This window comes from Chelonoidis abingdonii, chromosome 1 (genome assembly GCF_003597395.2).
Source record: "Chelonoidis abingdonii isolate Lonesome George chromosome 1, CheloAbing_2.0, whole genome shotgun sequence".
NCBI classification, from domain to species: domain Eukaryota; kingdom Metazoa; phylum Chordata; order Testudines; family Testudinidae; genus Chelonoidis; species Chelonoidis abingdonii.
Window position 1 is genome coordinate 334481577 of NC_133769.1, and position 24763 is coordinate 334506339.

A 24763-nucleotide genomic window follows, 5' to 3' on the forward strand; every position below is an offset into this window, starting at 1 on the left:
TACTGAGGAACATTATTAAAATTTGTTTTGGGGTGTTTTTTGCAGTATTTTTGAGCTCCAGTTGTTGCCATAAAGTCAGTGTTTTCCAGCAGTTACTGCAGAGCAGTATCAGACACAACACAAATGTTTCTCTGTGCTTAAAATAGGAAAGAACTGTTGGAAGGTAGTGAAGTTTTAGTGACAATAGCTGTGTTACTTCAGAGAAAACAATACAAGGGATTCTAACATTTCCTGGATATAGCTGCTATAATCTTAAAGCCAGTTTTGTGTCAACACGTAGTTTAGCTTATCTGGGGCAAAGGAGAGGGTAGATTGGTTACAGTAAAAATGTACATGGAAAAAAAATTGTATTACACTACATCTATTTTCAATAGCAGAAAGACAATCAAACCTATTTGAAAAATACTCCTGGGGCCAGGATCCAACTCACTGTTGTCAAAGGGAGTCTTCCTACAGACTTCAGTGGAAATTGGATCAAGGCTATAAATGAGTGAGAATTCTGGCACTTGAAAATATCAAATTGTACAATATCCTGACATCATGTTTTGGGCACAACTCCCATGGACTTTGATGGAGTATTCTATGTACTTACCTATGGTGGAATACGAATACTGGGAATTCTCTACAGCGTGATTAAATTTGCTTTTCATATATTAGAGTAAAGTAATGTAAACCATTAGTTCATTATTCCTAAAAATCTTTCAAAATATTAGCCCATAAATACCATTTTCCCTAACCTATTATATTCTACTACTTAAATCTAAACCGTAATCCTCACACTCAGAGAATCAGAAACTAATATAAATCATCAAGACTAGAAGAATACAAACAAATAAGTCATACTAACCTCTTGTAATTTCATAGAGGCTAAATAGTCTGCACTTGGTGGAAAGGTTTCTCTTAACAGAAGATCCTGGTTCTTCAAATCTTCAATATAAATCTCATAATTTTCTCTTACTTCTTCAGAAGTCTTAGTTGCTATGAACTGTTTTTTACTCTGCGAATGACAACATCAAAATACATAAGAAAAACAAGACTTACAGAAGTGTCCCAGTTTTGTGGCATGTCACACTACCAGCTGAGAGACTTGTGCGTAAAGTTAATCTAGAGCTGTAGCATAACAAGTTTTAAGAGTGTGATGGGGCACATAAACCCTACACTGAGACAGAAGAGGTTGAGGAGCAGTTCCGGGCCCAGATGACTCTACCCCTCTGCACATACAGAGCTTGCTCCAGTTGGAGGAGGATCTTAAATGGGAAACAGACAATTTGGAATGGGAGGGGAAATAACCTTTTTGGACATAGAAAAAGCCTATGATGTGTTATGGAGAGTACGACTACTTCATAAAGTAGGCTCCATGGATATTATAGGAAGAATGTATATAGGAGTAAGGGACTTCAGCAAATCAACAAGTCTGAATAGGGAAAGCTTTTTCCAACACATACACAACTGCAAAAGGAACTCCACAGGGGAGTGTAATTAGCCCAATCCTCTTTAACATCATGATAAATAACCTCCCCAAGGAGATGAGTACAGGAATAGGGATCACATTATTTGTTGCTGCCTTGTGTCATACGGACCAAAAGTAGAAACTTTTATTCTTTTGGTAGCACTTTCAATTATGCATTTAAGGGAAGTACAGAATAGAGAAACAGGCGGGCCTTCAAATTCTCCATAGACTAAACCAGGGCCGCCCGGGGGGGAGGGACAAGTGGGACAAATTTGCCCCAGGCCTCGCAGGAGCCCCCACGAGAGTTTTTCGGAGCCCCTGGAGTGGGGTCCTTCACTCGCTCTGGGGGCCCCAGAAAACTCTTGTGGGGCCCAGGCCCCTGGAGCTTCTTCCGCTCCGGGTGTTCGGAGGCGGGGGCGGCGGGGGGGTGTCCTTCTGCCCCAGGGTGGAAGGACCCCCTGCTGCCGAATTACCACTGAAGACCTGGCAACTTCGGCTGGCGGTCCCACTTCAGTGGTAATTCAGCAGCGGGGGGGCCCCACCGCGGGTCTTCCGTGGGCACTTTGGTGATTGGTCCAGGAGCGGAAAAGGACACCCTTGCCCACCAAATTTGCTTCATGAAGTGGGCGGGGCCCCCTCGCCGTCAAAGACTCCCAGACTCCCCTGTTATGCCCTCTGGGCTGGCCCTGGACTAAACTAATCGGGAATGATGGTTAACAACAAGGAAAATCCAAACAGATGTAAAGTTGTAGCTATATGACTGCCTCTCATGGACCATATTGAAAATATTAAAGTACAAAGGTAGAGCTAAGTTACTTAAAAGTATCTCTGGAACATACTGGGGAGTGGATATGAAAAAGGTGGTAATGCTATACAGAACAGGAATTAGGCCACTTATTGAGTATGGATACCAAGACGTTAGGTCAGCAGTGAACACAGATCTGAGAAAACTAGGCTACATCCAAGTACAGCTATTGCATATTGCATGTGGTGCCTTCATTCTTATGCCAGTGAAGTGCCTATCACTCTTAGAATGAAGTTTTTAGACTTAACCTTTTGGGCCAAAGTACTAGGTAACACTCAGCGAATATATAATGATTATTTGGAATTAAGTGGAGGCTAAGTAGGGCAAAAATTCAAAGTTTCCCATGTAAACAGGGTATAGAGTGGATAAAGAATCTTAATGGGGAAAAGGACTAAAAGAGATCAAAATCTACAGTTATTGGGAAAATTCTCTATCATTGGAAAACAATTCCACTGAGGTAGGCATGAAATAATATAATCAAATAAATAAAAGGAGAAGAATGATAAATATACAAGATATAAGAAATCAATGTATTTGTGATAAGTGGGGACACTATGGCCATATATATATACAGATGTCTCAAAAGATGAAGGAACAGTGGGAAGAGTGGAAACAGCCTTCTGCGTGTCCTCACTCAGACTCAAGAAAGTTCTAAGGCTAACTTTGTATCCATTTTTACGGTTTAGCTAACAGATTATGCTAGCATTAAACTATGCTTTAGACGTGTGGTCAGCTGCCAAGGCCATCTTATCTGATTCCTTCTCAGGACAGCAGGCAATTTACAACGGAAAGTGTGACATCAGAAATGATATTCTGAATGCAATATTACTGTTAACAACCAAACTGGTGCAATTGGATATAACCATAGTAATAGCATGGATTCTGGTGCATGCAGGGATGTAAAAGACTGGAAGATAAACAGACAAAAGGGGCTATTAATTATGAACAAACTGATCAAGGAATCTCCTTAAGAAAACTGAAATTTAGACATCTAATGAAAAATGAGTAAAGGAAGGAATGTCAAGAACTGTGAGCAAACTAAATGAAGGGGAGAAAATTCTAAATAGTATGCCAAACAGTTGACAATGTTGATATAATCTAAGACCCTGAAAGGAAGAATGAAGTGGTTCTTTTCAGAATTCTAACAGGGCATCGTAGGTTAAGCAGTAATTTATTTCTAATTAACAAGAATAAAGATAAATTATGCATAACAGATCCAGGAAATGATAGAATACTGGGAAAGGTGCAAGATTCTAAGCCATGAACAAGGTATGAAGAAGAAGGGGGGAAACCTACCTTGGGAACTCCTAAGTAAGAATGCAGCAGAAGTCCTGGGTGCAAAAGTAGTTCTGCTAGCAGCAGTTACCTCAGGCCCTAAAGGAAGAGCTAGCCATTCCCTAAGAGTAAAGAACCTTTTGCTCTAACTTCTGGAGGGTCATTTAATGAGGCATTTGCCCACTCCTTGGACTGGGGAAGCAGGAGGTAGGAAGTGGCTCCAGAATGCAGTCCTGAAATGGGTACATGCTATGACTGCCTCTCATAGGGATCCTAGGTCAGAGCCTGGTGGAGAGAGAGGGCTTGGCTCTCCTACCAACTGCCCTGTGTGTGTAGGGGCATAAACCCCTTTATCTCCCCCAACCTTGGGTAAGAGGAGAGTACAGAGATATTGTAAGCCTTGAGTCAAGACTGCTCCACCTATAGGAGCCGGTAGGTGGGCTGAAGACTCTTTCTTTTCTGGGGGCATTGGACTGTATCTATTTTGTTGGACTCTGTTACCCTGAAAGGAAGTGAATGCATCTGGTGACCCAGCCAGAAGGCGTAGTTGCTACCTAACACAAGGTGGACCACTTAGCTTTAGAACAATTGCTGCAGAGGGACGTTGGAAACGGAGCAGAGCTGGCACCCAGTGGTATGCACCACTAGACAGCACCACCTGTACAAGTAATCCCCATCACAAAAGGTACATTTACACTGCAATATAAAACCTGTTGTACCTAGTCTCAGAGCCCAGATCAACTGACTTGGGCTAGTGGGACTCAGGCTGTGGGGTTAAAATTAGCAGTGTAGACGTTTGACCTCAGCCTGAAGCTCAGGCTCTGAGAGCCCCCTCCCTTGAGGTATCTCACAGTCCAGGCTCTAGCCCAAGCCCAAACATCTTATCTGCAATTTTTAGCCCCACAATCTGAGCCCAAGTCAGCTAACTCAGGCCAGCAGCAGCTGTGCCTCAGGTCTTTTATTGCAGTATAGACATACCCAAAGAGGCAATGCTTTTAGGATTGCTGGAGAAGAACTAGAGGGTCAGGAAGGGCAAGCATGCTGCATTACTCACAAAGTCTGTAATGGTTGGGTAGATTCTTAAAAATAACTGACAGGAAAAGTCATTTTACCAACTTTGAAGTGACGGGACTGGCAAATAATTGGCTCCAAATAGGGTCCTTGACGTGACACAATGGGGCAAATTCATCCTGGTTTATATTCAAATAATTGATCTCATTTGTGTTACACTGACATTGGCTTCAATAGTTGCAGGAAAGATTAATTAGCTTCATTGTGTCTGGGAGCCTACTTTCAGTCAGTTACGTCAGTCAAAAAGCTAGTAGAATGACCTTTTCTTTTATTTATATTTAGCAATCTGATTGCAAACAGGAATGACAAGCATCTGGCACTATGGGATGGATTTATTAAATACACTGAAATAAATGACAAAAGCCAGCTCATACCTTGAATCCATCTGACATGCTGAAATGTGCAGATATTCGAAAGGGAAACTCACACGATTCCTGGGAACACTGCAATTCAGTAACTACAACTTGTTTGCCTATCTCAGTACTAATCTGAAAAAAAACAAACAACACAACCCTTTTATTTCAATACATGTCCCATTCATACTGTTGTTAATGTTTTCTTCAACTGTTTGTTGTCATAATATGTACTTCCCCACGTCCCCCATATTGTATAGGGAACTGCTATGAAAGCATTAGTGGAATGTACAGCAATTTCACTGCTCTACAGCCAAAATGCTTCTGAAATAAATGTAGTCAAACTTTACTAATTCTGGGTCACTGAGAACGAAAATGATGCTTAAAATTGTTGATTGCTCGTAGTTAGTCTTGGCTCAGACTACAGCAGTGGATCTCCTGGCAGGTGATGTTGGGTTTCATGTTCCCTTGAGTCAAAAGGATCTTGTCCATTTCTTTCATGAAGTGATCTGTAGCTGCACACATCGATAGTGTGATGGCAGCCTCAACATCGTTCACATCCAGATGAGTGGAGATGTTATCTGATTCATCGAAGACGAGTCTTAAGCTGTTTTGCTGCATAATGCAATGTTTGCCATCAATTCCAGTTGGTCATGCATCCATATGAAGGAAACCTATGACAACATGATACAACTTTGAGGTGCATAAACTATGACCAACATCAGTGGCAGCTTTGTGGCGATTTGAAGTTTTGCTCTCTTGCTTGTCTGCAGACTGGATACACAAAGTACTCGCTGTTTTCTCTGCGAATGGGATAGTCGTGCAGAGATTCCCACTACATCAAGACAAGACTGGCCATCCAACGTCATTGGAGCCTGGAGGAAGGTTCAGCATCCACCACTTGTTGAATCAAGGAAGATTTTGTTACACCTTACACATCAAGTGGGTTGATGAAGAACTTTGTCAAGGCCATTAACTAAAACACAAGCAGCTTTCAAGTACCTCCGTGGAAAATTTCAAGTTAAGTGAAGTAAATAAAGGAGGTGTCTTTGTTGGTCTCAGATTCGTGAACTTCTTCGAGATGATGCATTGTGATCATGCCTGCGTGGGGGAAAATACGGCATGGAAAGCCTTCCGTTAGTGGCAATAAATTTTCTCGAAACAACAAGGCAGACAACTACAGGTTGTTGGTGGAAACCTCCTCAGCACACAAAAGCTTGGTTGCAACATGTCACTAAAGATACATTTTTTGCACTCTATCTAGATTTTTTTCCACCGAACTGCGGAGAAGTGAGCGACGAGCACGGTGAGGATTTCACCAGGACATTGCAACAATGGAGAAATGCTATCAGGGCTAATGGATCCCATCAATGCTTGCAGACTATTGCTGGACAGTGACAGAGATGCTCCATTTAATGAATACAAGAGACAGCCAAGAAGTGCCGAGTAGACACTGAATAGGACTAAACTATGTACATAATAGTTTTTTGCCTTTTGTTTCATAAAAATTTTATTTATATAACCCTTTGTGCTGATTTTTAAAGTGTTACATAAACAGGACGGTGAAATATTATCATGTAAAGCAACTATAAACACATGAAAAGACCTAGGTTTACAATTTATGATGAAAATCTACTATCTACATAATATACATAGACATAAATGTAAAAAACTTAAATATCTTAGAAACAGTAGCCAATCAGTTGTTTTAATTGTCATATTTGAATTCAGCACATCAAAATCATATAATACCACATTTTACTCTGAAGCAGACGATTTTCAAAAATTGTAGACCAGTTTATTTATTATTTTTCATTATCACAGCACCAGAAGCTCCAGTCAGTATCAGACGATCACTGTGGGCAATGTACATTTCTTCTATATTTTGAGATCTGAAAGTTTCTTATTTTGAAATAAAACTTACTGTATTTAAATTCCATTTAATGTATTTATAGATGTAGCAGAGTCAGGAGGAGCTGTACCTGACATCTGGTGGTGAATATGGGAAGTGTGGAAAGATGTCCGGAATGTGAAATCTCAAATATTTGCATAGGCAACCCAGCAAGGAGCCAGCAAGGAGCTGGATGCTTATTTTGACATTTCTGGATCCCCAATTTCTTCATTATTGGGGCAGGATAAATAAAGTGTTGCCACCTGATTATGTGAATGAGGAACTACGAGACTGCTTTATAACAGAATGTCTCAATATAATTAAATGACACTTGCTAGACAAGGACATGGTTCCAAAACCAGTGAATTGAGAGATGGTGGGGACAGGTATTTTGTGCTGTGTGGTGTAGTCTCCTTGTGGCGCAGATGCACCAATTCCACCCTCCTCTCTCACTGTGGAATGTCAGAGTTGATTTTTTTTATTCCCTTAAGACTCTAGACACAGGTTGCTGAGCTGACCTCACTTTGGGCTAATGTGTGCACTAGCACGTGGGGTCCCTACTATGTGCTGAGCCACTAAGAGTGAAATCAAAAAGAGCTGAATTACTAAGCTGGAGCACTGAGTGCTGTGTGCTACTAGTGGGGTGCTTGAAGCTATACTGTGGGAACAGAGCAGCTGGCGGAGTGGAGCAGTTTTGTGGGATGGCTGGAGGACCAGGATGCTGGTGGAAGGCGGAGCGGCTGGCAGAGCGGAGTAGCTGTGGGACGGGTGGGAGCCACAGAGCGACGCGGAGCCGAGCAGTTTGCAGGGACAACTGGAGCGCTCATGGGGCAGCTGGTGGAGCGGAGCGTTTGTGAGGATGGCAGAGGAGCAGGGTGGAAGCGGCTGTAAGGCGAGCAGTTCAGGAGAGGCGGAAGCAGAACCCACGGAGAGGCAGGGCAGTTGGCCTGGACACGTAAGGTGCCCCTTTCACCAGGCTGGGGGGAGGGACCTCTACAGATAGACTCTTGATTCTGGGTGGCATTGACCAGAGACTTTTGGTTGTTGACTTAGGAGTGGTTGGACTAAGACCCTAAGGGGAAAGGACATTGCCAAATGGTACTTCGGAGTGGTTATGGTTTGTGTCAAACTCTGTTTGTGGTGTTTCTCCAATGGGATGCCGCATTGATTCTTCTTTATTAAAAAGATTTTGCTACACTCAGACTCCATGCTTGCGAGAGGGGAAGTATCGCTCCTAGAGGTGCCAGGAGGGTGTGGTATGTAAGTGTCCCAGGTCACTGGGTGGGGGCTCGAGCCGGTTATGCATGGTGTTATTGAAACGGAACCCCTGGATACTGAACCCGGCCCTTGTTGCTGCCAACTCAGAGGGGTAGAAAGGTTACATATAAAATCTTTGTTAACTGTATAAACTGTCAGAAGAATATACATATTACTGTCCTTTGTTACCTTAGGGATGCTATAGTGATAAAAATTAGAGTTTTGTTTCAAGTAAAGTTAGGCTGCTCTGAAAGATGCACTACTTTAAATTTGTCAACAGTGTTCTTCGTTTTTGTGACCCTGATGGCATAATAATTGGTAAGATTAAAGCAAAAAATTAAAGTAATGCATACAGAACTGCAAACCATTTATTGATCCTACTGCATTCTACTAACATAACAGATGTCACTAAAGATGCTTACTTTTTCCAGGACATCATATTTTGCAACTTCAAAATCTTGTGGAAAATAAGGAATATCTTGATCATTTTCTGTATAAAATCTGAAATCAGAATTGAAATTCTCTTAAATATTTTAAAATAAATTTTAGAAATTAGTAATTTTACAAGGTTGCAGCATCACACTAAGTGCAGGGCCTACATTTATACAATATAAGCTTATTTTCCCACAGCCCAGAAAAACCAAAAACTTATTCTGAACAAGTGAAAATCAGTGCCACACAAGCTCCTGACATGCACATAACATGTCACGGATACTTCGACTGATCAGTGAGTCCAAGCTGAAGCTGAACATGGAGACTGGCTTTCAACTTTACTCATCTTGCAAAAAATATTGGGCAATCAAATGAACAAATGTGATTTACCTGCCTGGCCCACTAATATGCTAAATGCCTTATCTAGTTTTCCCTATCCAGTTGCATTTTAGCAATCCTAAATATCAGCAGGAGATTAAGTCCCACTCTGTCCATAGACTTTAAATATATGTCCTAATATTAAAGTCATGCCCTTCAACATCAAGTATTTTAAGCAAATAAGTATAATTTGTAACTGATTCATTCCTAGAAAATAATTAACATCTATTCTACCACTGATGGCTTTTAATGCCAGTGAAGCATGTATTTTATTAATAAGTTTTTAAAATGTGAGTGTTTTAGTTGTTTCTTTTTATGCAACTTGCTCTCTCCTTAATTACAGTAACAATCAGCCCTTTGCTCTCAGCTGGCATAGGAGTAACTTCAATACACTGATATTCAGCTGTGCTGGGGGGTTTATAGTAGCTGCAGGTGCTCAGCATTTCTGAAAATCGGATTCATTGAGTGTTCTGTGGTAGAAGGACCAGACAGGAATGTAAACAAAAATCTACCTGTTTTAGCAGAGAAATTCTGTAGCCAGAGAAATTGCTATAGTGAACAAAACTCTAGTTTAAGACAGTGTGGCCTTTTAAAATCATAATCAATTATTTTACATGATAATATAATAATTATAATATATTATATATATATATTTTATGTTATAATATTATTTTTTTTAAACACAGAGCTTGAGCCCACAGTCTTTTCTGCCTATTTAATTCCCAATAAGATCAATGGAAGTTTTGCATGTATTAGGGATGCAGGATTGAGATATACACCTCTACCCCGATATAATACGAACCAATACAACACGAATTTGGATATAACGCGGTAAAGCAGCGCTATTGGGGGGGGGGGGGGGGGCGAGAGTTGGGCTGTGCGCTCCAGCGGATCAAAGCAAGTTCAATATAACATGGTTTCACCTATAACACGGTAAGATTTTTTGGCTCCTGAGGACAGTGTCATATCGGGGTAGAGGTGTATGTGTCTATTTAACCAATACAAAAGCTAAGAAAGTCAAAGTTAAAGGTGATCTGAAAATGGGGAAAAAAACTTTTCTTTTTTTTTTTTTGCTTTCTTAAGATGCATTAAAAAAAAAAAAAAAAAGGCCTGGAGGTTCTCTTTTATGAAAGTGCTTTGGGGGTTTTTTAATTGGAAATCTCCAGTTTGAACTGCCTGTTTTTGATGGAGGACTCTCTGGACTGCTTGAGAACTAGCAGATTAGGATGTCACAGGAGATTAAAATCTGCCAAAATGGAAGGGGAATGGGAGAAAAAGCTCTGTTTATGAAAGATTCAATATCCTTGCCTCTTTAACTGAAAGCTCATACAGTTCTCTAGGCCTCTAGCAACATTAAGGAAGACAACCTTTACCACTCCTGATATTACAAAGCTTGAAAAAAAAAAAAGAATTAAGAAAAAGCACAAGGATTTTTATTCCATTCGCCTTTGCAGGTCACCTTTCAGATAACTGCTTCACTGTCAGCTCATTCTGTTGTGTGATGATCCTACAAAATTAAATGGAATGCAAAATCCTCATCAGTTTCAAAACTGTCACATAGAAGACTATCGTCTGTAACCTGAGTGAAACAGCGATGCAGTATCATTCAGCATTAAGAATGTCCTGCTTTTTGTTAAGACAGTGCTTTAAAGATACTTAATGTCAATATCTGTTTTTTGCATATCTTTAGTTCATTTTTTTCTTTTTTTTGAAAGAAAAAAGAATGAAGTCTTCATTAGAAATGTGAGATGCAGTATTGTTACCCAACACCTCATGAAAGCACCTTCATAGCAGTTATGGTCTGGAGTACTTAGCAACTTAAATAGGAGGATTACATTGTATGCTAAAGATACTTGTAAAACTTGTTTTAAAAATTAAAAAAGGGTGTGTCTCCATGATGGGGCTATAAGCTATATGATGGTGTGATTTCTAAGCGCATTCTAAGTTCACTTTAACATATTACTGTTTCAAACAGCACTACCTTAAAGCACACGATCAGGGTCTATCAGACCAATTAATGCTCAACATGTTAATGCACTCTATAAATCACAAACTTATACAACACATCACACTGCTGTGTGGAAAAGCCTAGTGCAGGGCACAACCAAATTAAAACTACATTTTTGGCAACAGTGAGGTCTAGAGAATTGAGCTGGGAGCCAAAACCTTCTGAGTTCTGATCCCAGCTCTGCCTCACAGTTCTCCAGGGGCAGTTCCAGGCCCCAGCACGCCAAGCGCGTGCTTGGGGCGGCAAGCCGCGGAAGGTGCTTTGCCGGCGCCATGAGGGCGGCAGGCAGGCTGCCTCCGGCGGCTTGCGTGCGGAGGGTCTGCTAGTCCCCCGGCTTCGGAGCACACCTGCGGGAGGTCCTCCAGAGCCGCGGGACCAGCGGACCCTCCACAGGCAAACCACCGGAAGCAGCCTGCCTGCCGTGCTTGGGGTGGCAAAATCCTTAGAGCCGCCCCTGCAGTTCTCAGTATGTTCTTGGAGAAGGTACTTGTGGACAGCCCTGCACTGGTATGCGAGACAAAAGAGAAGACACAAGGCAACTTCCCCTCTCTTCTGTGACACTACAAAAGAACCAGAGGCAATCAGAACAGCAGTAGTGGCAGAACTGCTTGGCTTTCTGAAAGTGGACAGGGAGGGAGAAGGTGACTACCCTGTGCTGGCCACCTAAGCACAAGAGGAATCCCACATTGTACCTTGTAAGAGGTTGGTAGAGCTCCAGTGTGCATGCCCAGGGGAATTCTAATGGAAACATCCAGAATTCCTCCAGGAAATCCTGTTACTGTGGGCCCCCAACAACAACTTGCTTTCAAATGCAGCTAGTGACTCAGGGTAACAATATAGACCCTCAGCATCAGTTTATACTTCTGTAAAATGAGGATAATATTTATTCACCTACCTCATCATGGACATGTTTGTAAAGTCAGTGAGGGGTTTTGCTACTAACTTCACTGGGAGCAGGCTCAGATCAAATCCGTGATTATTATTAATTATTGTTATTATTTTTAATGTGTCTTTTCTAAAACTCCCAAGATCCTAGGCTACATTACAGAATAATAGCCTCTACAATTTCTCTGTCATTACTTAATCCAGAGGCAACTTAGAGCTTTTACGAGTGGAAAGAAAAAGCACTCAAAAACATTAGGGTTTTAGAAATGGTTAAGTCTTTGGGGCTCCTGGCAGGGTTTTCAAAAGTAAATGTAAATTTCACACACATATATCTCAAAAACATTAGCCAACACGAAAAAACAATTATATCTGAAGTTGCAACGTGCTAATACTTCATGCATATGCTGAGCTGGAACAAAAGTCAAATCAAATCTCAGAACTAGGATTCAAAAGCAAAAATGGTTTCTTTATTAAAACAAGATATGAAAGCTCTATCTATAGTCACGTATATACACAATACAGAAAACAGAGAAAGGTTCAGGATTTTTTTTAAAAGATACCGTTATCAAGATAGCATCCAACCTGTAGAAGTCACCAGAGTAACTCTGTGGGGACTGCAGGAGCTGGGGCACGGTTTTGTTCTTTTCCTTTTTAAAATATTGCAAGGAACATATGCGACAGGTATCCCTTGAATGATTCATTACTACTTCTAGCTCTCAAAAATTAGAAGAGCAACCTCTGTTTATCCCCAAATAGGACCCACCTAAGAAGACAATAAGCAAATATTTCACATCATGTGAGACACTTTGTCTAAGGACCATAGATCAGCCAAAGTGGAGCATTCTTCTCCCCAACTATAGAAACTAAAATGGCTAAAATGAGAGTATTGTTAATCACATAGGCAAGTATCTCAAATTTGTAAATGGATAAACCTCTTTCTTCTTCCACAACCTAGCTAATAAATTAGCAAAGGTCACATCCATCTCTCCTATGCAGACTGTTTTCACCCCAAACTGACTATAAACTATACACTGTGTTTTTTGTAAATGAAATATACTGTGAATAACTTGTCCTTCACTTCAAATTAGCACCTGCACAGCAGTTTGCCTTGTGAGTCAGATATATATCCTTTCATATGTGAAAAATGCCTCTTGTTCTATTATAAATCCTAAATAATGTGAAATACTTATGTATAATCAAATAATGTATGGAGTATGTCCTCCAAACTTAGAAGATTGTAAAGATTTTGTTGTTTTTCATTGTAAATAATTGTTACACTCTAGAATAGGAATTGTCTGGCCCATGGAAGGAGAAATGTTAAAAGACATAAATCAGGGTATAATTTTGGAATATGAAGAGAAATTGCTTAGATTAGGGGATCCCAATTGATAGTAGGGCCAAAATCATTGAAATCAAAAGTAGATTAAAATTTATTGGGGCCCTGGACACAAAGAACATTGCCCCCCTACCCAGCCCATGAGATTTTAACTCCTTTGTAAGTCCAGTCAAATTGGCGTAAGAGAGATTGAAAGGAGTTGTTTTAAGCAATTGCTTTTAATATTGTAAACTTGTCCCTTTTGCACCAATCGTGCCAGAGAGAAGTAACCACACCCTTTAAAATGCCTTACAGACAAGTGCACCCTTGGACTTGTGATAAATGTGTTAGGTACTAACTGATTAAGAATTGTTGATCCATAAGTAAATGTAATGAGAAATCTTGGTAATTTGCATTGTTCTCTGACATAACTACTGAGCCTCAACTCTGGTCTGTGATAATCGCTTGTAAGATCATATTGTGCTGCAGTACACACGCTTGGCTGTGTCTACATTTGCATGGGGAACTGTTGATTATTTATGTTAACGTGGTTCTGGTGAATTAATAAATTGTTGGTTGGTTAAGAATAAGCAAGTGAGCAGTACTTCTCAAATCAGGATAAGCTGAAAGTTGACCTGAAAAGAACCTAGTGTTAAACTAGTAAGCTAACATTCCCTGGACTCAATAAAAAAGGTTTATCCTACTGGATTCTATTACATATTGGGTTAAACATAGTTTGCTAGATTTCAACTTTAAAAATCTAACAGGCATGCTGGCAAATTCATAAACTGATCCCCGTTCACACTTAATATCAAAATACATTTTTTTTTTTATGATGGGCAGAGGGATTACCTGATGTTCTCCATATTGGGCCCAACGGAGCTCTCACTGACTTCCAAGGGAGTGGGATCAGGGCCACAGTTTTCATTCTTCTCAGTGGCATCCTGTTTCTCCTTAATGTCATGTTCAGAAGAGGAGTGGTTTTTCTCACCTGTTATCGTATTATCAAAATACGTTACTTGGCATAATTCCTTCTATCTGGTTTACTTATGTTTAATACATTAATAGCTCAAAAATCAATAATGCGACTTAGTATTTGCAAAGTGCTTTATGTGTTCAAAGAACTGTACAGATGCTAAACAATCAATCATCAAAATATTCCTATCAGGTAGCTGAGGTAAACAGTAGCAGGTTACAAATAGAGAAAGTGAGGCAATGAGGTAACATTATTTGGCCAACATCCAACAGTGAGTCACTGGTAGAGCAGAGATTAGAACTCAGAGGCTACTGATTCCTAACCCTACGTTTATTTTTCAAGACCACACCGATCCATAATAGTAATTTATCCAAGAGATACTAAATTCTGTATTACAAAGAGTTCAGAAAAATATAACAACATCTTTACTACAAACTTACGGACGAGGTGAACAACACATAAAACTCACAGATGACACTTCATTAGCAGACACTGCTATCACCAAAAAGAAATAAAAGTTACTTAGAAGTGTTAAAAAAAACACAGGGAGAGGGGCATGAAATAATGAATGGGTTTCAGACTGAAAAAAAAAAATTAAGACAATGTATGAGGGGACTAATAACCTAAAACAGATTATTTGGTCTATTTTCAAATTCTTGGGCAGTCTCTCATAGCATCACTACGGACCTTTTTTGCTTGTATTTTTCTTTCTAAGTAAAATTGAAATCTGTGTATCTTAATTATAGTATGTTCAAATCCTTCTTCCACACTCATTGCTATTAATTTCATACTTCTACTATTACATCCTGTTCTCTAGATTTCATAATTCCTCAAAGTTTGTTGTCTCAGAAACTAATACCCATCTTTGTAGCATTCTGTTAACCCAATATATACTGTTGACTCAAACTAAAGCTTCTAGCTAACTACAAGTGATATTTTTTCAGTGTATTCAAAAAGACTGCAATGATTGGATTTATTATTTTACCCATAGTCTTGATCCAGGGCCTGATCCAAAGCCCATTAAAATCAATGGGAAAGACTCCAATATGGTGCGGTCCATTAGTCCAGCCTTTTTTCTGCATCTTCTATTTATATTACTTTTTCGCAAACAACTATTGTTGCTAATTCATTTGAAATTAGTTCTAAATTAAATCTTCCTCTCCAAAGATACCAGCCCATAAAAAACTTCACTAAATACACTTACCATAACGGCTTGGCTTTTGATCAGAACTACCTTCCAAAGATTTACTAGACTCATAGCCATCAATCTGTAAAAGTTTTCCTTCTTCAGCTGCTTTCCATACAAAATCAACACTTACAATGGGGAGTCGATACTTCTCTATAGTTTTCAGATGATAAGAGCTGAGTACAGCAACATTATCCACAATGACATGTGTACACTAAAAATGAGATTAAAAATCACAGCCATTATGCAGATACAAAAATAGGTAACTACTGCAGTTCATTAGTTTGTTTACTCAATACTAATTTCCTATTAGTAAACAACATAGTGAATGCTAATGAAAATGAGATAAGATTCTGAGGCTAAAATAGAGAAAGAACAAGTTAAAAATTACTTAGACAAGTTAGATATATTCAAGTCACCAGAACCTGATGAAATACATCATAGAATACTCAAGGAGCTAACGGAGGAGATATCTGAGACATTAGCGATTATCCTTGAAAACTCATGGCAGATGGAAGAGATTCCAGAGGACTGGAAGAGGGCAAACATAATATCAACCTATAAAAAGAGGAATAAGGATAACCTGGAGAATTACAGACCAGATAGCTTAACTTCAGTACCCAGAAAGATAATGGAATGAATAATCAAGCAATCAATTCACAAACATCTAGAAAATAGTAAGGTGATAAGTAAGAGTCAACAAGGATTTGTCAAGAACAAATTGTGTCAAATCAACATAATAGCTTTGACAGGGTAGCAAGCCTTGTGGATGGGGGGAAGCAGATGTGGCATATCTTCACTTTAGTAAGGCTTTTGATATGGTCTTACATGACCTTCTCATAAACAAACTAGTGAAATATAGCTTAGATCAGTGGTGGGCAACCTGTGGCCCATGCTGCTTCCCGCAGCTCTCATTGGCTGGGAATGGTGAACCATGGTCACTGGGAGCTGCAGGTGGCCGTGTTTGCGGCTGGTCAATGTAAACAAACTATCTCGCAGACCACCAGTGTATTACCCTGACAGGCCGCATGCAGCCCGCAGGCCACAGATTGCCCATCACTGGCCTAGATGGAGCTACTATATGGTGAGTGCATAAGTGGTTGGAAAACCATTCCCAGAAAGTAGTTATTAGTGGTTCACAGTCAAGCTGGAAGGGCATATCGAGTAGGGTCCTGCAAGAATCAGTCCTGAGTCTAGTTCTGTTCAATATCTTCATAAATGATTTAGACAATGGAATAGAGAATATGATTATAAAGTTTGCAGATGATACCAAGCTGGAAGGGGTTGCAAGTGCTTTGAGAGGATAGGATTAAAATTGAAAATGATCTGGACAAATTTCAGAAATGGTCTGAAGTAAACAGAATGAAATTCAATAAGGACAAATGCAAAGTACTCCACTTAGGAACAATCAATTGAACACATATAAAACGGGAAATGAGTACTGTGAAAAGGGATCTGGGAATCACAATGGATCACAAGCTAAATATAAGTCAAGAGTGCAACACAGTTGCAAAAAAAAACCCCAAACATCATTCTGGGGGTATATTAGCAGGAGTGCTGTAAGCAAGATATGAGAAGTAATTCTTACACTCTAGTCTGCGCTAATAATGCCTCTCCTGGAGTATTGTGTCCAGTTCTGATGCCACATTACAGGAAAGATGTGGACAAACTGAAGAAAGTCCAGAGGAGAGCAACAAAAATGATAAAGGTCTAGAAAACATGACCCATGAGGAAAGATTGAAAAAATTGGGTTTGTTTAGTCTGGAAAAGAGAAGACTGGTGGTGGGGGGCGGGGGAAGAGATATGACAACAGTTTTCAAGTACATAAAATGTTGTTACAATGAGGAGGGTGAAAAATTGTTCTCATTAACCTCTGAGGATAGGACAAGAAGCAATGGACTTAAATTGCAACAAGGGATGTTTAGGTTGGACATTAGAAAAAACTTTCTGTCAGGGTAGTTAAGGACTGGAACAAATTGCCTAGAGAGGTTCTGAAATTTCCATTATTGGAGATTTTTAAGAACAGGTTAGACAAACACCTGTCAGGAATGGTCTAGTTATTACAGAGTCCTGCCTTGTGTGCAGGGGACTTGACTAGATGCCCTCTCACAGTCCCTTCCAGTCCTATGCTTTTATGGTGTTCCAAGAAAGAGGAGTGCTAGGCAGAGACGGGCTCCACCTAAATGAAGAGAGGGAAGAGCATCTTCACAAGCAGCTTGGCTAACCTAGTGAGGACGGCTTTAAACTAAGTTCACCAAGGAAAAGAGACCAAAGCCCTGAGGTAAGTGGTGAAGTGGGATACCGGGAGGAATCACGAATAGGAGAGTGCAAGAGGGGAGAATTCCTGCCTCATACTGAGAAGGCAGGACGATCAGCGAGTTATCTTAAATGCCTATACATAAATGCAAGAAGCCTGGGAAACAAGCAAGGAGAAAAGGTTACTCACCTTGTGCAGTAACTGACGTTCTTCGAGATGAGTGTCCCTGTGGGTGCTCCACTCTAGGTGTCGGTGTGCCCCTGCGCCTTTGATCGGAGATTTCTGCAGCAGTACTCGTACCAGCCATGCATGCTCAGAGCCTGGCCCCCGCTCTGAATATACCTCTAGTGAGCATGCACGGCCCGTTCCCTCAGTTCCTTCTCTACAACGGAGGCTACCCCAACTCCGAAGTAGAGCGGAGGAGGGTGGGTAGTGGAGCTCCCACAGGGACACTCATCTCGAAGAACGTTAGTTACTGCACAAGGTGAGTAACCTCCTCTTCTTCTTCGAGAGATGTCCCTGTGGGTGGCTCCACTCTAGGTGACTTCGAAGCAGTGTATCTCAAGGAGGTAGGGACTTTGGATCTGGCAGGAATGCAGTAGATAATACTGCCCTGCCTAATCGAGTGTCAGAGAGAGGGCCCTGAGTAAGGGCATAGTGTTTGACAAATGTGTGCTCGGAGGACCAAGTGGCTTGGCGCACTACAAATGTCAGTCCAGAGTGGTACTTTAACGTAAGAAGGTTACAGATCGGTAAGAATACATGATCTATAGGTGAATCCTGTTCTGATCGGAGGGAGTGCTGGAGGCGTAACGTTTTTATGGCTGATAGCAGTGTCTCAGGATGCAATCGGAGATCCAGTTCGATCAAGTCTTTGGTATGAGAGATAGGCATGCGTTTGGGAGCACTTGCGATGCTGGAGAACAAAGCTCTTAGGAAGAGTTCTGAAGGTACTTGGTTCTGTCCAGCGGTAGAAGCGATAAGGCCCTGCGCACAATGCTGAAAGTGGTAATGCATTGTGGCTTCGAAGAGAGTTTGCATGTGGGTTTCGGAAAGAAGTTGGTAGATGTATTGGTTCATTGGATGTGAAATGAAACCGTGAACTTTTTGAAGGGAATTTGGTGTAGGCGAGAGTAACTTTGTCCTTGAAGAAGAGCGTATATGGTGGATCTGCCCAATACCGGGCTGCTGGCCTATCATCGCCTGCCCATCTAGCGAGGTAATGGCCACCAAAAAGGTGCTGTTCATCAGAGAGTGCAAGAGGAGCAGTGCCGGCTAAGGGCTCAAAGGATTGATGAGTTAAACAGGACAATACTAGGTGAAGATCCCATGGAGGGGTAGGTGGCTTTAATGTCTGGATATAGGTTTGGAGTCCTTTAGGAAACGCTTGGTGATGGGATGAGCGAAGACCAAGGTGGATTGTCAACTGTAACTTATGAAGAAAGGTTGTGATGGCAGCTAAGTAGGACTCTGATGGAGTGCTGAACGGAAAGGCCGGATTGCTTAATGTCCAATAGATAGTACGAGTATGCAGGCGAAGAGGTGCCAGAGGTAGGAGACAGTTGTTTAGTTGAACACCATTTGTGAAATCATTTCCACTTCGGAGATAGGTGGTAGGTGGGTGGATTGTGTCTGCTGTGTTAGTGAAGTACCCTCTGAACTTGGTCGGAACAGTCTAGTTCTCTGGTTGGAGAACCAGATGCAGGTACCAGGCTTGAGATGAAGCATGGAGAGATGGGGTGAAGAAAGCCGGCGTGTTGCTGTGAATAAAAGGTTCAGGATGAGAGGCAGGGAGATCGGTGGTCGAGCATTGACATTCTGTTGAGGAAAGGAACCACGGTTGTCTCGGGCCATGAAGAGTGCGATCAAGATCACCCTGACAAGATCCTATGTTCATAGTATCTTTATGAGGACCCTGTTGTCCAGCAATGGTATTGGGGAAATGCATGAAGCTAAGTCCCGGTGCCATGAGATCAATGAATGCGATTCTGAGGTTCTCCGGAGCCCCAGAGTGTTTGCCCAGTGTCCCGCCTGGAGCAAAATTGAGGCATGTTTGTGTTTTTTCGTGGTTGCAAAGAGAGCGCTCTATGGTTGGGTGACCCAAGTGCGAAATATGTTTGTAGATGATTCCCTCGTCCCTATCGTCTTCCCGTGTTCGTGCTCCGATTGCGAAGGGAAATGTCTGCTTAACTCTCGTCGGAGCGCAGTGTGGTTCATCACCCCTGGGAGATAAGCAGCTGATATGCGGATGTGGTTTCGCAAGGCACCAATGTCCAGAGTTTTATGGCCTCCTGAGCAAAGAAAGTGGGAACAAGCCCCTCCTTGTCTGTTTATGTAGAACATGCAGGCAATGTTGTCTGTCATATGCGTACATGCTGATTCTTGGATTAGTGAAGGAAAAGCACGTGGCAGGCATTCCAGACGTATAGCTCGAAGTTCTTTAGAACTTTATGTTGCAGGAAGGTCTCGGAATGAGACCATAGCCATGGACAGTTGTGGAGAGTAGATGTCTGTGCCCCCCAGCCCGTGAGGGATGCATCGTTTTTTCGGTCTTTTGCCATTATGATCAGAGTGGCCGGGAGGTCTGGAGGAAGGGGACTCCAGAGCAGAGGTTAGTGGGACTGGTCCACCATATGAGGAGTCTTTGACGTCGGCAGTAGGGTATGGTCCAGGTGTTTGTTTTAGCGAGGATTGCACGTTTGTTTGTGTAAACCGTGGGCAGTCAAGCTTGGAAGCACCTCATGTAGAGACCGTGGTGTTCTGGACCACAGAAGGTGCACGAGGCCATGTGCCCTAGTAGTTGGAGGCCCCAGTCCTCGGGCTGGCCGTGACCCGGGGCTTTGCGAAGTCTCGTAGCCAGACCAGTTTGTATGGTATTTGAATCGGTCGGGTGGGAGAGATGCCAGTCCGGTTGTGGAGTCGAAGCTCGCTCCATATAAAACTCCAGAATGGCTGCGTAGGGACTTAATGTGGATGTTTGCTTTGTGTTATTTTTGCAGCCCAGGGATTGGGAAGCACTCGATGGTGAGTTGTGTGTGGAAGCGGAGGACCTTTTCGCTCGTCGAACGTCGAACTTTCAGGAGGCAATCGTCGAGGTAAGAAAAAGGAATATCACATGACTCCTTTTTTCCTGAGAGTAGGCAGTGACTACCGCTAGGACTTGAGAAAACTCGAGGGGCTCCGGCCAGTGTGAAGGCCGAATGGTAGAACTCTGTATTGGAAATGCGTTGAAGCCGAGGGTAAAACGAAGAAAACGTCTGTGGGTCCCCGGGTGGATAGTGACGGTATGTGAAAGTAGGCATCTTGTAGGTCGAGGGCTGAAAACCAATCGCCCTGCTCCAGGGCTGGAATTTGTTGTGAGAGTAACCATCTTTGAACTTTTGCTTTTGACAAATTTGTTGAGCCTCCTGAGGTCGAGGATTGGTTAGCCTCTCCAGTTTTCTTTTCTGTTAAGAAAATAATGAGAGTAGAACCCTTTCATCCCTTGTGGCATTCGGGCACAAGTTCGATAGCCCCAGGTGAAGGAGATGATGTACTTCTTGCTGGAGGTGTTAGCTCTATGAGAGGTGTCCCTGCAGAGGGACGGAGAGGTGGGTGGGTGGAGGTAAGGAGAGGAAGGGGATAGAATACCCCAGTTGTGATGACTTCTAGGATACCCACTTGTCGGTGGTATATGATTCTGCCATTGGTGCAAAAATGGCTGTAGGCGGTGTCCAAGAGGTAATTGTAGGCAGTGCATAACGCTGAAAAGTTGGACGATTGCTACGAGACCTCGAGCCAAAGGTTCAAATCTGCTTATTAGTTGGAGGAAGTTGAGCACGATTCCGGAAAGACTTGGGGTGACGCCGCTGGTATCTGGATCTCTGGCGTTAAGTGTTGTTGTGTTGATCCTCTGAGATGCTGGGAAATGCTGAACGTATACGGGGGGTACGTGGACGGTGGTGTAAGGTTGATATCTGTACTGTCGCCTCTGGTTGTAGGGTTTTGGATGCCTAAGGATCGAAGAGTTGCCCTTGAGTCCTTCATTTGAGTGGAGCACCTCTTCGTGGTGGAAAGCAAAGGATTTATCACCATCAAAAGGGAGATCTCCTTATGGTGCGTCTGAACCTCGCGAGGAAAGAGGGAAGAGGAGAGCCATGAACCTCAGCGCATACACCGCCGTATAGCGGGTGGATCTTGCTGCAGGCTGGAATCTGATGGCAGCAATACCGCTTGAAAAGAGCTTGTGCGTGATATGATTTTGGCCCTCTAAGAAACTAAAGATGTAAACTGTTGTTTCTTGTAGTCTGGAATGTGTTCAATAAAGTCCCATGAACTTTTTATAGTTCTATGGTCGTACTTCGGCCAAGAATTGCGGTATACATTGGCAATTCGAAATACTGTAAGGTTGGAAGAGGCATACACTTTGCAATCCCAGCAGGGTCTAAAGTGTTTGCCTTCCTTGTGGCTGGGGGTATGGCGGAAATACTGTTGTTTGTTCCTTTGATGGCTGCGTGCGCCACTACCAGTGAGTTTTGGTGGCAGGATGTAAGAAAAGGAATTCAGAGCCGTTAGAGGGAATGAAGTATTTACGGTCCGCTGTTTGCAGGTAGGCTGGCTTGTGGCGGAGCCTGACCAGATGGACTTAGCAGGTTAGCAGGTTCCAGAAGGGCTGCATTGATTGGTAATGCCAGTCTGGATGAAGAAGAGGGTTGCAGGATGTCCGTTAACTCATGTTGTTGGTCCGGTACTTCCTCTAGATTGATTCTAAGCTCGCTGGCAACCCTTTTAAAGAGATCCTGGAATTTCGAAAAATCGTCTGAGGATGGTAGAGGGGAGGAAAGTAAAGCTTCTTCAGGCATTATTTCGGTTGGTACTTCAGTTGATACTGGATCAGGAGCAGGAGTTAATTGATCCTGAGAATGGGAGGGTGCCGCCAAGTGAGTCATATCATTTGGACGTTCGTGTCTCGTCAGATTGGAATAGCCGAGGGAAAGGTGACCATGGGGCCCAGTACTGCCATGGTGGTGGAAAAGGCATAGGTGGTGCCATCCAGGGGTTAATGCACCAGGAGGCAGGGTCTCAAGGATAGTCTGAGACAATTTTCCTCTGCCCCCAGGTGACAGGACTCCGAGGATGGAATTCTGATTGCATTGAAACACCACCCTGTAGTTCAGACTCCTCCTCACTGGAGGAAGGCTGTTCAGACCCTGAATCTTTCGTAAGGGAGAAGCAGTCTCTAAGGAAGGGTGATTGCAGCGTAGGTGACACTAAGAGGTCACTTGACTGGGTAAATGGCAGCACTGAGGCAGCTGAAGGTGAAGGAGAAGGCTGATAGAATTGCTGTGAGGGAACCCGGGCTTGCACCGGAGTTCTTAGTCTTGGCTCCATGCCAAGTAGTGCTGTTAATGCTGGTGCTGGAGTCGGTGCCGCACTATTAATAGCAGGCTGCAGTGCCTCTGGGGGGCCTGATATGTCGGCACTGTGTTAATCATGGTGCCGGTAAGTGCCATAATCGAGGCAGGCAACTGAAAGCCTGTGGCCTCAGCACCAGAACTTTGTGCTGCCGCCGAAAGCACAGGCAGGTTTAATGCGGTGCCGGAGGAGCCCGGCTCATCAGAAGTGCTCAGGCAGAGGAGTACCGGTAAGGAGACTCCGACCGGAGAAGGTTTGTGTCTAAGGGTTTCTTTTGAATTTGACAGAAGGTGTCCTTGTTTTGCTGCTTTCTTCTGCTTTTTAGAAGTGGGAGAGCTGTGTCGGTGAGCGGAGGCAGAGTCTGCGCCAGGGTCTGAGGCAGATCCTAGGGATTTTTGAAGTAGAATAAGTTTAAGTTTTAGCTCCCTGTCCTTTTTCGCCCTGGAGCTTAGTTTAGTACAGTGAGTACATTTTTGGGGAATATGGGTCTCCCCCAAACATTTTATGCACTGTGAATGTCCATCGGACAGAGGGATAGCATCCTTACAGGAGGAGCAGCGCTTAAAGCCTGTGGAGCCAGGCATATCTGAAGTGGCTGAGAGAACAATTTTTTTTTTTAAACAGTAGAAAAAGGGTTAGTAACACTAACTAACAACTAACTAACAAGAAACTGTCTAACTACAAGTTATTTTAAGATGAGGAAAGAAATTCTTTAAGGAGTCTGCTAAGCTCCGTCTCAAGCCGGGGACGGTAGAGAAGGAACTGAGGGAACCGGCCGCGTATGCTCACTAGAGGTATACTCAGAGCAGGGGCCAGGCTCTGAGCATGCGTGGCCGGAACGAGTACTGCTGCAGAAATCTCCAATCAAAGGCGCAGGAGCGCACCAACACCTAGAGTGGAGCACCCACAGGGACATCTCTCGAAGAAGAACTGGAAGTCCTGGCACAGTAAGGGGCGGCTCCAGGCCTCAGCACGCCAAGCGCGTGCTTGGGGCGGCATGCCATGGGGGGTGCTCTGCCAGTCACAGGAGAGCGGAAGGTGGCTCCGGTGGACCTCCCGCAGGTGTGCCTGCGAAGGGTCCGCTGGTCCCGCGGCTCCGGTGGACCTCCCACAGGTGTGCTTGTGGAGGGTCCGCTGGTCCTACGGCTCCGGTGGACGCCTGTGGGAGGTCCACCAAAGCCGCGGGACCAGCGGACCCTCCGCAGGCACGGCTGCAGGAGGTCCATTGGAGCTGCCTGCTGCCCTCCCGGCGACTGGCAAAGCGCCCCTCGCGGCATGCTGCCCTGCTTGGGGTGGCGAAATGTCTAGAGCTGCCCCTGGGCACAGTCAAGGAATTATGATGTGACTGGAATAAGAGAGACTTGGTGGGATAACTGACATTACTGGAACACTTTAATGGATGGATATAAACTGTTCAGGAAGGACAGGCAGGGCAGAAAAGATGGGGGAGTTGCATTGTACGTAAGAGAGCAGTATGACTGCTCAGAGCTCTGGTATGAAACTGCAGAAAAACCTGAGAGTCTCTGGATTAAGTTTTGAAGTGTGAGCAACAACAGTGATGTCGTGGTGGGAGTCTGCTATAGACCACCAGACAAGGGGGATGAGGTGGACGAGGCATTCTTCCAGCAACTAACAGAAGTTATTAGATTGCAGGCCCTGGTTCTCATGGGAGATTTCAATTACCCTGATATGTGCTGGGAGAGCAATATAGTGGTGCACAGACAATCCGGGAAGTTTTTGGAAAGTGTAGGGACAATTTCCTGATGCAAGTGCTGGAGGAACCAATGAGGGGCAGAGCTCTTCTCATAAACAGGGAAGAATTAGTAGGGG

The 24763-nt window shown here is 43.1% G+C and overlaps 1 protein-coding gene across 1 annotated transcript in view; it reads right to left on the minus strand.

Annotated features, from left to right (window-relative positions):
• Nucleotides 1-24763, minus strand: part of PARP4 (poly(ADP-ribose) polymerase family member 4) — a 117184-nt gene that overhangs the window by 85886 nt on the left and 6535 nt on the right. Inside the window, exons 3-7 of the mRNA XM_075066109.1 lie at nt 15301-15496; nt 13973-14111; nt 8525-8603; nt 4976-5089; nt 848-997 (exon numbers count right to left, since the gene is read on the minus strand). Coding sequence (XP_074922210.1) covers nt 848-997; nt 4976-5089; nt 8525-8603; nt 13973-14111; nt 15301-15496 — 678 coding nt within the window. The remainder of the gene's footprint in view (nt 1-847; nt 998-4975; nt 5090-8524; nt 8604-13972; nt 14112-15300; nt 15497-24763) is intronic.